This window comes from Chiloscyllium plagiosum, unplaced genomic scaffold, assembly GCF_037043375.1.
Source record: "Chiloscyllium plagiosum isolate Xiang-an unplaced genomic scaffold, Cpla_swu_hap1 HiC_scaffold_13, whole genome shotgun sequence".
NCBI classification, from domain to species: Eukaryota; Metazoa; Chordata; class Chondrichthyes; order Orectolobiformes; family Hemiscylliidae; genus Chiloscyllium; species Chiloscyllium plagiosum.
The window spans coordinates 20,843,801-20,859,155 of record NW_028270151.1 but is presented as its reverse complement, the minus strand read 5'-3'; the positions used below and the strand labels follow the sequence as shown (position 1 = coordinate 20,859,155).

The window sequence follows — 15,355 nt, the reverse complement described above, 5'->3', positions numbered from 1 at the left end:
ATATTCAAGGCGCAAAAGAATAACTGTCGCCAGAAGAGTAATGCTAGGGAAAAATAAATAGGGCTAAACACTGATAATCCCTTGGACCTAATAGGATTCATTGTGGAATATTAAGGAAGAGATAATGAATGCACTGGTAATAATCTTCTAGGAGTCCTTAAGTCCCAGAGGAAAGACAACAAACAGATAATTATAAGTCAATTAGCTAAATATATGTTATTAAGAAAATATTGAATGTACAGAACAACCTGGGTTATTCGAACATCGATTATCCAAATTTTGGATTATCCAAACAAGATCTCAAGGTCCCAATGCTTGGGGAAACTGTAGTATCCGAACGTTTGATTATCTGAACAAAATGCTCCCCACACCCATTGTTAGGATAATCGAGGTTGCCCTATAATAGCAAAGCTTTAGGAAATACACGATGATCAATCAATATCAGCATGGCTTCATGAATGGGAATCATATCTGAAATTTACTAGAATTCCAGTAAATTTGATGTAACAAGCAATTTAAATAAGGGGAAATAAGTGGATGTAATATATTTAGGTTTTCAGAAGAGAAATGGCAAATGAATTGAAAGCAGAGTTGCCTCCAATACCAATACATCTTTCCTGAAATAAGAGGCCCAAATCTGTACATCCTATTCCAGCTGTGGTCTGACTAATGCCTTATATGGTTTTAGAAATCCTCTTGACTTTTATTCTCCATTCCTTTTTGAAATAAACGTCAGCATTCCATCTGCCTTCCCACGTTACCCACCAAACTTGGATGCTTTCTGCATGAGTACTCCCAAATCCATTGGTCCTGTTGTTTTCTCCAGTTTTTCTCTGTTTAAATAATGTTCAGCTTTTCTGTTCTTCTGCCAAAATGAAAACATCATATTTTCTATGTTGTATTCCATCTACCAAGGTTTTGTCTATTTGCTTAAGCTGTCTGTATCACTGTGTAGATTGTGCCATCCTCAACTTGTCTTTCCACCTATTTTTGTGTCAAATGCAAACCTGACTCTACGGTATTCACTTTACTCATCCATGTCATTTATTGTCGGACTATGATGATGTTTTTTGTGTTTGTCTTTTTCAAATGTGATCATTTGTTTATAGTTTGACGTGAAGATAAGCTGATAACATTTTTTTAAAAATTCATTCATGTGACATTTCCCAAATTAAATTTAAGCATGTGATATCGGATAACTACGTATATTTTTGTTTTGCACCTACTTGTTATATATTCATAGATGCAATGAAGTATAGTTGCAAAATCTAGTACAGTCCACACCTTTTGAAGGGTCTACAGAAGTGTAAAATGATCAGTTATATTTAACCTTCGGTCAAAACAAAGCTTGTACAATTGCCCAGATTCTTGGATTTTGCACATGTGCAACACAGCTTAAATAAGCTGTCATGATTACCTATTTGTATACTATCCTCACTATGTGGTTACTTCAAAACCTGGCTATCCTGACCATTTCCTTTTATTGGAAGAATGAAGAAGATCTTAATGGGAAGTTAAATGTTTACAAAAATGGATTTAGGATTCTGTTTAGAAATATGCTGAGATTGTTCTGCACTTAGCTGCAATTTCTCCTACATGGAATGACACAGTCAGTGCTGAAACATGTGTTGCTGGGAAAGCGCAGCCGGTCAGGCAGCATCCAAGGAGCAGGAGAATCAACATTTCAGGCATAAGCCCTTCTTCACCACTGATTTGAGCCTAGCCTAGTGTGAGATATTTTCAAACCCAATTGTGTGCTCATCTGAGCCCTCTAACTTGCTACTGCAATAATCTGAATTGACATTTATTTATGTTGGCTAATTTGGAAATATCTTCTTACTGATACATGTTTTTGCCTGGGAAAGTGTATTATCAAGCTCTCAAATTATGATAAGACCGATTTCAAATTTCTGGTTGGAATTATTATAGCTGTTTTGGTTGAAACTTTCAAAGTAGCACATCTTTCCTATACGGAGCCCCAAACTGCTCATATTTTCCACATTATACTCCATCTGCCACCACTTGTCCATTCTCCAGCCTGTCCTTCTGCAGCTTCCCCACTCCCTCAATACTATCTGTCCCACTACCAATTTTTGTGTCATCTATAAACTTAGTAGTGATGTGCTCACTTTCTTAGCCCAGGTCATTAATGTCTAACCTGAATAGTTGTGATTCCAACCCTGACCCCTTCGGACCTCCGCATGTCACCAGCTGCCATCTTGAAAAATTTTTCCACAAAACGTTCTTACGTTTTTGTCAGATTTTGCAATTTGTCCTTGACCAAGCCTGATTCAATTATGCATTTCGGAGTACTCTGCAATCTCAAACCTTATCAATGATCGTGATCAAGCTAACCAGCCTATAATTTATTGTCTTGCGCTTTGGTTCCCTCTTCTCAATTATTAAACACGTTGTGAATAGCTGTGGTTCAAGGACTGATCCCTACACTCTTTCACTCGTTGCTAACTACCGCCCTTTATTTCCTGTCTGTCAGTGAGTTCTCTGTCAATTTCAACACACCACCCCAAATCCTGTGCACTCTAATTTTCTATGTTAATCTCCTTATCAAAAGCCTCTGACAGTCCAAGTAAACCACAGCCAAGTTCACACTTGGCCATTGTATTAGAGCCATAGAGTTGTACAACATGGAAACAGACACTTCAGTCAAACTTATCCATGCTGATCAGATATCCTAAATCAGTCTAGTCTCATTTGTCAGCATTTGGCCCATATCACACGAAGCCCTTAAAATTCCAGCAGATTTGTTGAGCTTGAGCTTTTGTGAATCGATGCCATTTCTGCCCGTCCTATCACTGTTTCTAAGTATTCTGCTATCAAACCTTTTATAATGGACTCCAGCATTTTCCCCGCTACTGATGTCAAGCTAAGGAGAGTGATAGAGATGGAAATTGTCTGCAGGCCCCATTTCAAGGAAGAACCAGAGAGCATTCAGGCCATCCTGATGGGGAATGGGCGAATAGAGTGATTGCACAAAATGGTGAGGAGGAGTGGGCTCAGGCCAACAAACTGAAAATTATTGAACTGGAATTAACCAATTGAATCATTATGATTGTGAGTGGGGAGCGACAGAAAAAAATAATGAAGTATAGGAAGAAATAAGTTCAGTGGGGCAAGAACAGGATGAAATGATGGCTCTACCAGGGCAGTCCTCTTTGTAAATTTTGAGAACATGGTCGATGCAGAATATTAGGTGGTTAAGAGATTGAAGTGAAAGCTTTTTTAAGAACCAGCAACAGTTCTACAAGTTCAAGTGCTGTAAGTGTCAACCTGAAGTCAAGTATCTTAAAAACCAAATGGCCAATAAGAAACCAAGAACACGAGGAAAAAAAAGAGGATTAGACCATCCGCTCCTTGAGCCTGCTCAACCATTCAAGAAAGTGCAAAACTTGACCTACAGCTAGGAAATAAGGCAGGGCAGGTGACTGAGGTGTCAGTGGGGGAGCACTTTGGGGCCAGCGACCATAATTCTATTAGATTTAAAATAGAGATGGAAAAGGATAGACCGGATATAAAAGTTGAAGTTCTAAATTGATGGAAGGCTAATTATGATGGTATTAGGCAGGAACATTCAAAAGCTGATTGGGGGCAGATATTCACAGGAAAAGGGACAGTTGGAAAATGGGAAGCCTTCAGAAATGAGATAACGAGAGTCCAGAGACAGTATGTTCTGTTTGGGTGAAAGGAAAGGCTGGTAGGTGTAGGGAATGCTGGATGACTAAAGAAATTGAGAGTTTCCTTCAGAAAAAGAAGGGCGCATACGTCAGGTAAGACAGGATAGATTGAGTGAACCCTTAGAAGAGTATAAAGGCAGTAGGAGTATACCTAAGAGGGAAATCAGGAGGGCAAAAAGGGGACATGAGATAGCTTTGGCAAACAGGGTTAAGGAAAATTCAAAGGGCTTTTATAAATACATTAATGACAAGAGGGTAACTAGGGATAGAATAGGGCCCCAAGGCAGCCTATGTGTGGAACCGCAGGAGATAGGGGAGATACTAAATGAGTATTTTGCAACAGTGTTTACTGTGGAGGAGAACATGCAAAATATAGAATGTGGGAAAATAGATGGTGACATCTTGAAAAATGTCCAGAGAAGATGGTGCTGGATGTCTTGAAACGCATTAAAGTGGATAAATCCCCAGGATCTGATCAGGTGCGCCCTCTAACTCTGGAAAGCTAGGGAAATGAGTGTTGGGTCCCTTGCTGAGATATTTGTATCATGGATAGTCACACGTGAGGTGCTGGAAGACTAGAGGCTGGCTAACGTGGTGCCACTATTTAAGAAAAATGGTAGGAAAAAGCCAGGGAACTATAGACCAGTGAGCCTGATATCAGAGGTGGGCAAGTTGTTGGAGGGAATCCTGAGGGATGGGATTTACATGTATTTGGAAAGGCAAGGAATGATTAGAGATGGTCATCATGGCTTTGTGTGTGGGGAAATAATGTCTCATCAACTTGATTGAGTTTTTTGAAGAAGTAACAAAGAGGATTGATGAGGGCAGAGCAATGGACATGATCTATATGGACTTCTGTAAGGTTCCTCATGGAAGACTGGTTAGCAAGGTTGGGCCTCATGTAGTACAGGGAGAATGAGCCATTTGGATACAGAACTGGCTTGAAGGTAGTCTGTGATGGTGGAGGGTTGCTTTTCAGACTGATGCCTGGGTCCACTGCTTTTTGTCATTTATATAAGTGATTTGGATTTGAACATAGGAAGTATAGTTAGTAAGTTTGCAGATGACAACAAAATTGGAGATGTGGTGGACAGTGAAGAATGTTACCTCAGAGCAACGGGATGTTGATCAGATGGGCCAGTGGGCTGAGTGGTGGCAGATGGAGTTTAATTTAGGTAAATGTGAGTGCTGCATTTTGGAAAGGCAAATCAGAGCAGGACTTATACACGTAATCGTAAGGTCCTAGGGAGTGTTGCTGAACAAAGAGACCTTGGAGTGCAGGATCATAGTTCCTTTATTGGTCAGAACATTGATCCTAGGAGTTCGGGGGTCATGTTGCGGCTGTACAGGACATTGGTTATACCACTTTTGGAATATTGTGTGGAATTCTGGTCTCTTGACAATCGGAAGGAGGTTGTGAAACTTGAAAGAGTTCAGAAAAGATTTACAAGGATGTTGCCAGCGTTGGAGAATTTGAGTCTTAGGGAGAGGTTGAATAGGCTGGGGCTGTTTTCCTTGCAGTGTTGGAGGTTGAGGGGTGACCTTAACGAGATTTATAAAATCATGTTGGGCATGGATAGGATATTTTCCCTGGGGTGGGGGAGTCCAGAGCTAGAGAGCATAGGTTTATGGTGAGAGGGAACCTAAGGGGCAACTTTTTCACGAAGAGGGTGGTGCATGTATGGAATGAGCTGCCAGAGGAGGCTGGTACAATTACAACATTTAAAAGGCATCTGAATGCGTGGATGAATAGGAAGGGTTTGGAGGGAGTTGAGCCAAATGCTGGCAAATGGGACTAGATTAGGCTAGGATATTGGGTTGGCATGGACAAGTTGCACCAAAGGGTCTATTTCCGTGCCATACATCTGACTCTATGACTCCAACTGAAGAACTATGTTCTGCTTAAGAGTCACTGGGCTCAAAACATTAACTCTGCTTTCTCCCTACAGATGCTGCCAGACCAGTTGAACTTCATGAATAATCTCCAACATCTGTAGTTGTGTTTTATAACTGTAATTAACACTTCATTTAAACAATTTAACGCTTGTCAGTATATTTGCATGGGAAGTTGGCAACAAAATGCTGTTTTGTGAAACTCCCAATGGAGCATATCACTCACAGTAAATCATTGTTGTCTGTTTTTCGTCAAACAGCTGCTGCCCCTGAAGCTGCTGTTACTTGCACTTCAATAACAATTAGAGTTGAGCAACTTCAATAACAACAAGAGTTTAGCCTCACTGTTATTTTGACAGAAGGTAAAAGTTGCCATCGTCCCATCAGACCACAGGGTTGCTCTCATATTAGAGAGAGAGAATACTGGTCGTGATTGACGCCTCAAGGGAAGATGTTGAGAAAGTGAACCCTTCATGGCTGAGTTCATGATGCACAGTAACACTAACACTGGCTTCAATTCCTCCCTTGGCTGTGACAGAACTGCTTGGGCATTGAATGTGTTACAGCCATGGTGAAAGCATATGAGTACATACACTGATGAAATAAAAACCTTGCTCATCTGTTGAATTTTTATGTAACCAACTGCGTGTTGTACCTTGAATTTTGAAGCTGAGTTGTGACCTAAGGAACTTTTGTTTTACTGGGTTATGAGCCTGGCCAGGTGTTAGACTTGGAAGTAGGTGAGCACTTTGGTGATAGCGATCACAATTCTGTTATGTTTACTTTAGTGATAGAAAGGGATAGGTGTATACCACTGGGCAAGAGTTACAGCTGGGGGAAAGGCAATTCCGATGCGATTAGGCAAGATTTAGGAAGCATAGGATGGGGAAGGAAACTGCAGGGATGGGCACATTAGAAATGTGGAGCTTATTCAAGGAAAAGCTCCTGTGTGTCCTAGATAAGTATGTACCTGTCAGGCAGGGAGGAAGCTGTAGAGCGCGGGAGCTGTGGTTTACGAAGGAAGTGGAATCTCTCTTCAAGAGGAAGAAGAAGGCTTATGTTAGGATGAGATGTGAAGGCTCAGTTAGGGTGCTTCAGGGTTACAAGGTAGCCAGGAAAAACCTAAAGAGAGAGCTCAGAAGAGCCAGGAGGAGACATGAGAAGTTTTTGGCAGATAGGATCAGGGTAAACCCTAAGGCTTTCTATAGGTATTTAAGGAATAAAAGAATGACAAGAGTAAGATTAGGGCCAATCGAGGATAGTAGTGGGAAATTGTGTGTAGAGTCAGAGGAGACGGGGAAGCACTAAATGAATATTTTTTGACAGTATTCACTCTAGAAAACGACAATGTTGTCGAGGAGAATACTGCAATACAGACTACTAGACTAGGTGGGATTGAGGTTCACAAAGAAGAGGTATTAGAAATCCTGCAGAGTGTGAAAATAGATAAGTCCCCTGGGCCGGATGGGATTTATCCTAGGATCCTCTGGGAAGCCAGGGAGGAGATTGCCGAGCCTTTGGCATTGATCTTTAAATCGTCATTGTCTACAGGAATAGTGCCAGAAGACTGGAGGATAGCAAATGTGGTTCTCCTGTTCAAGAAGGGGAGTAGAGACAACCCTGGTAATTGTAGACCAGTGAGCCTTAACTTCAGTTGTTGGTAAAGTGTTGGAAAATATTATAAGAGGTAGGATTTATAATCATCTCGAAAAGAATAATTTGATTAGGGATAGTCAGCACGGTTTTGTGAAGGGTAGGTCGTGCCTCACAAACCTTATTGAGTTCTTTGAGAAGGTGACCAAACAGGTAGATGAGAGTAAACCGGTTGATGTGGTGCATATGGATTTCACCAAGGTGTTCGATAAGGTTCCCCATAGTAGACTATTGTACAAAATGTGGAGGAATGGGATTGTGGGAGATATAGGGTTTGGATCAGTAATTGGCTTGCTGAAAGAAGACAGGGGGTGGTGGTTGATGGGAAATGTTCATCCCGGAGTCCAGTTATTAGTGGTATACTGCAAGGGTTGGTGTTGGGTCCACTGCTGTTTGTCATTTTTATAAACGACCTGGATGAGAGTGTAGAAGGGTGGGTTAGTAAATTTGCAGACGTCACTAAGGTCGGTGGAGTTGTGGATAGTGACGAAGGATATTGTAGGTTACAGAGAGACATAGATAAGCTGCAGAGCTGGGCTGCAAATGGAGTTTAATGTGGACAAGTGTGAGGTGATTCACTTTGGTCAGAGTAACCGGAATGCAAAGTGGCTTATGGTAAGATTCTTGGTAGTGTAGATGAGCAGAGAGATCTCGGTATCCAGGTACACAGATCCTTGAAAGTTGCCACCCAGGTTGACAGGGTTGTTAAGAAGGCATTCAGTGTTTTAGCTTTTATTAATAGAGGGATTGAGTTCCAGAACCACTAGGTTGTGCTACAGCTGTACAAAACTCTGGTGCGGCCGCATTTGGAATATTGCGTACAGTTCTGGTCACCGCATTATAAGAAGGATGTGGAAACTTTGGAAAGTGTGCAGAGGAGATTTACTAGGATGTTGCCTGATATGGAGGGAAGGTCTAATGAGGAAAGGCTGAGGGACTTGAGGCTGTTTTCATTGGAGAGAAGAAGGTTGAGAGGGACTTAATAGAGACGTATAAGATAATCAGAGGGTTAGATAGGATGGACAGGGAGAGCCTTTTTCCAAGAATGGTGACGGCGAGCATGAAGGGGCATAACTTTAAATTGAGGGGTGATAGATATAGGACAGATGTCAGAGGTAGTTTCTTTACTCAGAGTAGTAAGGGTTTGGGATGCTTTGCCTGGAACGGTAGCAGATTCGCCAACTTTAAGTACATTTAAGTCGTCATTGGTCAAGCATATGGACGTACATGGAATAGTGTAGTTTAGATGGGCTTCAGATTGTTATGACAGGTTGGCGCAACATCGAGGGCCGAAGGGCCTGTGCTGCGCTGTAATGTTCTATGTTAGATTAGATTTTAGATTAGATTACATTACAGTGTGGAAACAGGCCCTTCGGCCCAACAAGTCCACACCGACCCGCCGAAGCGAAACCCACCCATACCCCTACATTTACCCCTTACCTAACACTACGGGCAATTAACCTGCACATCTTTGGACTGTGGGAGGAAACCGGAGCACCCGGAGGAAACCCACGCAGACACGGGGAGAACGTGCAAACTCCACACAGTCAGTCGCCTGAGGCGGGAATTGAACCCGGGTCTCAGGCGCTGTGAGGCAGCAGTGCTAACCACTGTGCCACCGTGCCGCCCACAAATGTTCTACTATTAGGAGATGGATTAATACAGTCTGTAGATATGTTATCTGGAAATATCAATCCCATATTAAAGACACATTAAGAGAAAAGTAGAGTCGTTGATGTGATGACTGTTTGCTGTTTCCAAACCGTGGGAAGTAGAAAACAAAATCCAACCAGATAGCAACTAATCAGCATATTTCCTACACCTGGTGGAATTCATTATCTGTTTCTGGAAGCTGGTTGGAACATTTCATCAGGCACCAGGGTGTTGGTGTGACTGCTTCATGGAATGCCTCCTTGTCGAGATGTTAATTGAGGCTTTGCCTCAAGAAAAACAAACACAGCTGGTGTGAGATGATGGATGTTTCTGGTTTAGAGGTGTTCAGTGCCTGATTGGTAAACCTACTGTGAGAGGCTTTTTCTTTTCACCCTCTCTTGCCTTCACCCAGATAGCAATACCCACCCTCTGCTAACTCTCGTGTGGCCTGGTTCCCTTAATAACCCAAGGCCTATGTGTATTGCAAGAAGTTGCCACCGTTCCCAGTGGCAGTTAGCTGATAGCCCTTCTCCAGTGGGTTAAATTCCACCCAGACTTTTTTTACCACTGCCCTTCATGCCTTTTACTTCACATGAGGTGATGTTCGTGAATTATAGAAGAGCATTACATTTCAGATCATTATGCTGCAAAACTGTCCTACTTGTGAGGCACTCAGTTCACCACTCCAAATTGCTAGAAGAAAGTGAGGACTGCAGATGCTGGAGATCAGAGTTGTGTGTGTGGTGCTGGAAAAGCACAGCAGGTCAGGTAGCATCCAAGGAGGAGGAGAATCAACATTTCGGGCACTCTCGTGCCTCTCGACTCCAAATTGCTGTTACAACACTAGACCTAAGTCTTTACCCAAAATTATATGCCTTCACGAGTTATTCCCAGGGAGACGCCAATATGAAGCGACAAATACTCTGTCTCACTGATTTTTCCTTTGAAACAACCAAATTTTGTGCACTGACATTGTAGTTTACTACAATTTCAGTCAAAAAGAGCATTCCTGCATTGCTGTGTTTTTTGTTCTACCTAACATTTCAATTCTACAGAACTAATAAAGGAAATTCTAAGATCTCTGATCATCGTTATTGAATGTTGATTCTTTTGGTAAATTTTTAAGTAGCTGTAAGAGGGCTTCAAAAGGTGTAACATACTTGATGTAACATACCACAAAGTGGCCAATAATTTCATATCCTTGTGTATTTGATAGCTGGCTAACTACTAATTGTTATTTCCATTTCTGTGAATAATTTTTTCACAAAATCACCAGAAGTAAAGATTTTTCTTAGAAATTGGTATGAAATATGTCTGAAAATATGTTTGCATCAAAGCTAAATGTCATAGCATTATATTTTGAGGATATACATTTTGGTATTCTCATTTATTGATTAGGTGACCCTTGCACTGTCTCATCTCAGCTGGAGCTCGAGGAGGCATTTCGGTTATATGAGCTGAATAAGGATTCTGAGTTGATCATTCATGGTGAGTTACAATCTTTTTAGAATCTTTAAATTTTGAATCATTACTGAAATTTTTGAAAGTTATAAAGTTGTCCACCTGTACTTCATTGAACTTAAATATTCTGGGTACAGTTTATAGCTTTTACTAGTTGTAAAATAAAATGTTTATTTACAAATTTAGTCTTGTTAATTTTGAAATATCATCTATGAACGCTGATTTATTTTGGATGTGGGCAAACAGCTGGACCTGTGTTTTGAGAGGTTGAGAGAGCAATACATGTGAACAAAAGCTTAATCCACTTAGTATATAGTAACAGTTCTTAATTCTTGCATGAATGAGCATGTCATTGGAAAGGCCAGTATTGATTATCTGTCCTAATTGTCTTTCAAATGAGTGGCTTGCTAGGCAGTTGAAAGAGTCCATTGTGTGGAATTGGAGTCACTGGCAGATTTCCTTCCCTAAAGGACATTAAGGAGTAGGAGAGAGTAGCTTTCTATTCCAGTTTTATTAATTGCAATTAAATTCCACAATTGTAGTGGATTTGAACCCTTGATCTCAGTATTAGCTTGCATCTCTATTACCACTATGCTACTATCTCTTCAGCTCCTGTATACCGCAACGTGCATTAGATCCTGTTCCTGCACCTGTTATTTGTCAAGAAAAGAACCTCACGACGTTGCTCTGACTTTGGTACCAGCTCCCAGTGATGCTAAAGGAAGTTTCAATCTACAAGGATGTGGGGGAGTAACAAAAAAGTTCCTGATTGATAATGTTTTGTTTAATTTTCTTTTTGTTTCTTGATATGCAACACTCCTTAAATTAGAAGGAAAATATAACCAACGAATAAATGAGTTTTTATCACTCTAACACCAATTCAAAAAGGCCAAAACAGTTTTGCTGTTTCCAAGTGTTCTTGACTGTTATTGCTGCCCCTTGATTAGAGGATAATATCTACTTGGGATTGATTTTCTGCCATGGTTCATCTTCCGTATTCCCTCTAAGCTGCCCATCTGTGCAGCCATTCCAAGATTCCACGCACATAGGAATTGGCATCGGAATGCTTATCGTATCATTAACTTGCAGTTTGGAAGTGGCTGCCGCACACCAGATTCGGAGGTACACAAAACCATTAAGAAAATTAGAGAACACTCAGGTCTTCCATTTGACTGTACAGACCAATAGTCTCATTTCAGATACCTTTAGGCAATTGGGTTAAAACATCCTTTTGATGTAGTGGGTTCCAGCATACAGGATTTGCTTCCTTTCATGTGGCTCAAATTAGTGCAGTCTTATGGACCAATTATTGTCATTGAATGACATTACTTTTCATTTTGCATTAATGGGAATACAATGTAATTTTTCTTTGCAATACTGGTCATCTGAGAGTTGAGAGAACCTTTTGGGGAATGCTTTTTGCAACTTGAACAGTATGTTCAGTCCATATAAAATTGACTTTTCATGTTTTTCTTTAACCTGACCATGGAGCTGGTTTCAAGTAGGATCCCAGCAATTGTTCAATGGTTCTCTTATTGACTTGGAAGAATGTAGCACCGGGCATTACTGATGGAATTTCTCTAGCACTTTGTATTACTGATGAATTGTTAAGGTCTTATTACAGTACAGGGTTGTGATAATGCCAACTGATTTTTGTTTGGATATTGACTTATCCTAGAAGTGCGGGGTTTGTTGGCTCGGCCAGCATTTATTGCCCATCCCTAATTACTCTTGAAAACGTTATGGTGAACTACCTACTTGAACTTATAGTCCATTTGCTGTAGGCAGTCACACAATGTCATTGTGGAGGGAATTTCAAGATTTTGACACTAACTGTGGAACTACAATTATGCCTTCCCAGTCAGGATAATGAGTGGCTTGGAGGAGAATTTAAGATGTAGTGTTCTCTCATATCAGCTGCCCTTGGTGTAGGTAATAGTGATTGTATGTTTGGATGGTGTTGTCCATGAAGTCTTGATGAATTTCCTCAGTGCATCTTGTAGATGGTGCACATGACTACTGCCAAATGTAGGTGGGGAAGGAATTTAATGTTTGAGCAGGGTGCAAATCAAGCAGGGTGCTTTGTCCTCAGATGTTAAGCTTCTTCAGTGGAGCTGCATTCGTCCATGCAAGTGAATCACACTCCTGACTTGGTGGGCAGGCTTTGGGGAGACAAGCTAGTTACTGCATTTGTTTTCATCAAATAAGTTGAGCTGCAGGACAAAATTCTTAAAATTCCATCCAAAAATCATGAACAAAGTGATGACTCCTTTTATTGAAAAACAAAAATCACTGTTTCCTTCCACAATCTGCAATACAAGTTAAATCATTCAATCAAGTGAAACATGACTGGTGAGAATAAACAGTTCAGTTGTCATTCATTTCAAGGTTAATGTTGTTTCCAAATTTTGCAGAGATCTGGTAACAACTTGGATTGTCTCCACATGAGTCGGCAAAGCCTGGAGAATTTGCTTTGCAGCTTCTAGCATGTCCTGTGTCTCATTCTGGGAATAGCTAATAAAAAGCTCTGATTTGGTAAGGCAACCGCAAAAGTATCTTCTTCAAGCATCATTATGTCATCAGAGGCATCTTCTAGATTCTGTAATTGTTTCTTTTCTAGTTCTATTTCTTTAAGTTCTATAAGCACCTTTCTTTGAGAAGAACATTATTAAATTGGTGGGGTGGATATGGGATGCAGAAAAGATTTATAGGGATGTTACCGGGACTGGAGAGTTTAAGTTAAGGGAGGCTTGATAGGCTGGGATCTTTTCCCCCAGGAACGTAGGTTGAGGGGTGGCGTTATGGAAGTTTATAAGGTCATGAGGGGCATTGATGAGGTGAACAGCAAAGGTCTTGTCTGTTTCCATTCTGTATGACTCTAAAAGCCTATTATTATTTCTTGCGAACTAATTTATTTTCTGGTCATCATCGAAAATGACTCTAATATCTTCTACTGCTGATTAGCTTGCCCAAGTTGTTGTGTTTCATTGAGTAACTGCAGGATAAGAGACTCTGGCCTTCTCTTGGAACCACTGTATTTATGTGGCTAGTTCTATTTAGATTGCTGGTGATTCTGAGGTTATTAACAGCAGGAGATTCAGTGGTGGTAATGTCCAGATGATTAGATTCTCTCTTATTGATGATGCTCATTGTCTGGATCTTGTGTGGCAGGAATGTTATTTGTGACAAATATTACCCAGGTCTTGCTGTATTTGGACAGTGACTGATTCAGTATCTGAATCATCATTAATGATTCTGAATATTCTGCACTTAGCAGCAAACATTCCTGCTCTCACCTTATAATGAAGGAAAGGTGTGTAGGGCACTGCTCTGGGGAATTCCTGAAGGGTTGTCCTGGAGCTGAGATGACCTAGCTATGTATGACTCCAACCAGAGGAAAATTCCCCCTTTTTCAGTTGACTTTAGTTTTGCAGGCTCCTTCATATTACACTCTGCCTTTAACATCAGGGCTACGTTTGAGAATCACACTCACCTCATACCTGAAATTCAGTTCTTCGGTTCTGTTTGACCCAAAGCATATTTTGGTCCTGGTGAAACCCAAACTGAAACATCGAGTAGGTTATTGCTAAGCAAGTGATGCACAATAGCTGATTGTCAAAAGCAGACTGGAGCAGTAATTGGCTATGTTATATTTGTACTGCTTTTTAGCAAGAGTCACTATTGGGCAATCTTACACTTTGTTGGGTAGGCGCAAGTGTCTTGGCCATATTGGAATAGCTTGGCTAGGAGTACAGTAAGCTTTCATTTAAATTTTTTTTAGTACCATTGCTGTAATGTCAGTGCCCAAAGCCTTTACAGTACCCAGTGGCTTCATCTGTCTCCTCATACCACATGAAATGAATTGACTAGGCTGAAGACTGGCATCTGTGATTCTGAGGACCTGCAGAGGAGGATGAGATGGATCATCCAGAAGAATGTACTAGCTGAAGATTGTTGGGAATGCTACAGCCTTACTTTATGCACTGATATGCGTGGTACCTCTCTCAATATTTGTGGTGCTTTCTGCTCCTGAGAATTACTTGGACATGTAAATGTTTACAGCACAGAAGGTGGCCATTTGGCCCAGCGTGTCCCGGACAGTAATCATGTCAGATTACGCTAATCCCTTTTTCCAGAAATTGGCCCAACCAGCAGTTTCTACAACTCCAACATAACTCTTCCCGCTCTTGCATTTTATTCCAGGGCTAATAATAGCAAGTGTCTCATATGCTGTTTTTAACCACCTTATCTACCTGACTTGCTACCTTCAGAGATCTGTTCATATGCACATCAAGGTCCATCTGAGCAGCTGCTGTGCCAACGTGAGCAGTCTGTTGATATCTTCCGACAGTTTATAGCTATCCTCGCTATTTACTACCCTACCAATTTTCATGTCGTCTGTGAATTTCTTGATCATATCCACTATTCTTAAGTCTAAATTTTTAATCAACATCACAAGCTGCAAGGGCCCCAGCTCTCAGCCCGCAGTGTCCAACTGAATTCAGACTTTCAGTGCTGTTTTGTGGTGCATCTCCAGAGCTTTTACTTTCTTGGCGAGTCTGCCATGAGAGACCTTTATTAAAAGCTTTGCTGAGATATCCTTGTATAATCTTATTGAATACATTATCCTCATCAATACTCATGACTATCTTCTCAAAGAAATTGTTCAGATTTGTCAAGCATGATATTCCCTGAACAAATCCATGCTTACTATCTCTGAATTAATCCTTTGTTGATATATTTTATCCCTCAATCATGTACATGCCAGATATGGTCAGTGGCTTTTATACTTTCTGAAACTTTTTTACATGTTATGCACTTTTTAAAATTCACCAACAAGTCAGATTTGATGGCAATGGTGCAAATGTCCGCTGAGTTATTGAGTTGGAGAGAGCCAAAAAATGGTCATATCGCTGTTGCACATCTGTCAGGGTGTAGATTATTTTAGGCTGTTACTGCTGTAACAATGTGCTTTTATAAAGTGCTTTCACTATAATTAAATA

At 40.8% G+C, this 15,355-nt stretch overlaps 1 protein-coding gene and 1 pseudogene across 2 annotated transcripts in view; one reads left to right on the top strand and one right to left on the bottom strand.

Annotated features, from left to right (window-relative positions):
* Nucleotides 1-15,355, top strand: part of prkci (protein kinase C, iota) — a 136,503-nt gene that overhangs the window by 61,741 nt on the left and 59,407 nt on the right. Inside the window, exon 3 of one of the 2 annotated variants that reach the window (XM_043702652.2) lies at nucleotides 10,290-10,379. In XM_043702652.2, coding sequence (XP_043558587.1) covers nucleotides 10,290-10,379 — 90 coding nt within the window. Of the gene's footprint in view, nucleotides 1-10,289; nucleotides 10,380-10,969; nucleotides 12,888-15,355 lie in introns of those variants that run through there. The other variant, XM_043702653.2, reaches the window with a different exon arrangement.
* LOC148148264 (prefoldin subunit 4-like) lies at nucleotides 12,720-14,769 on the bottom strand (annotated as a pseudogene).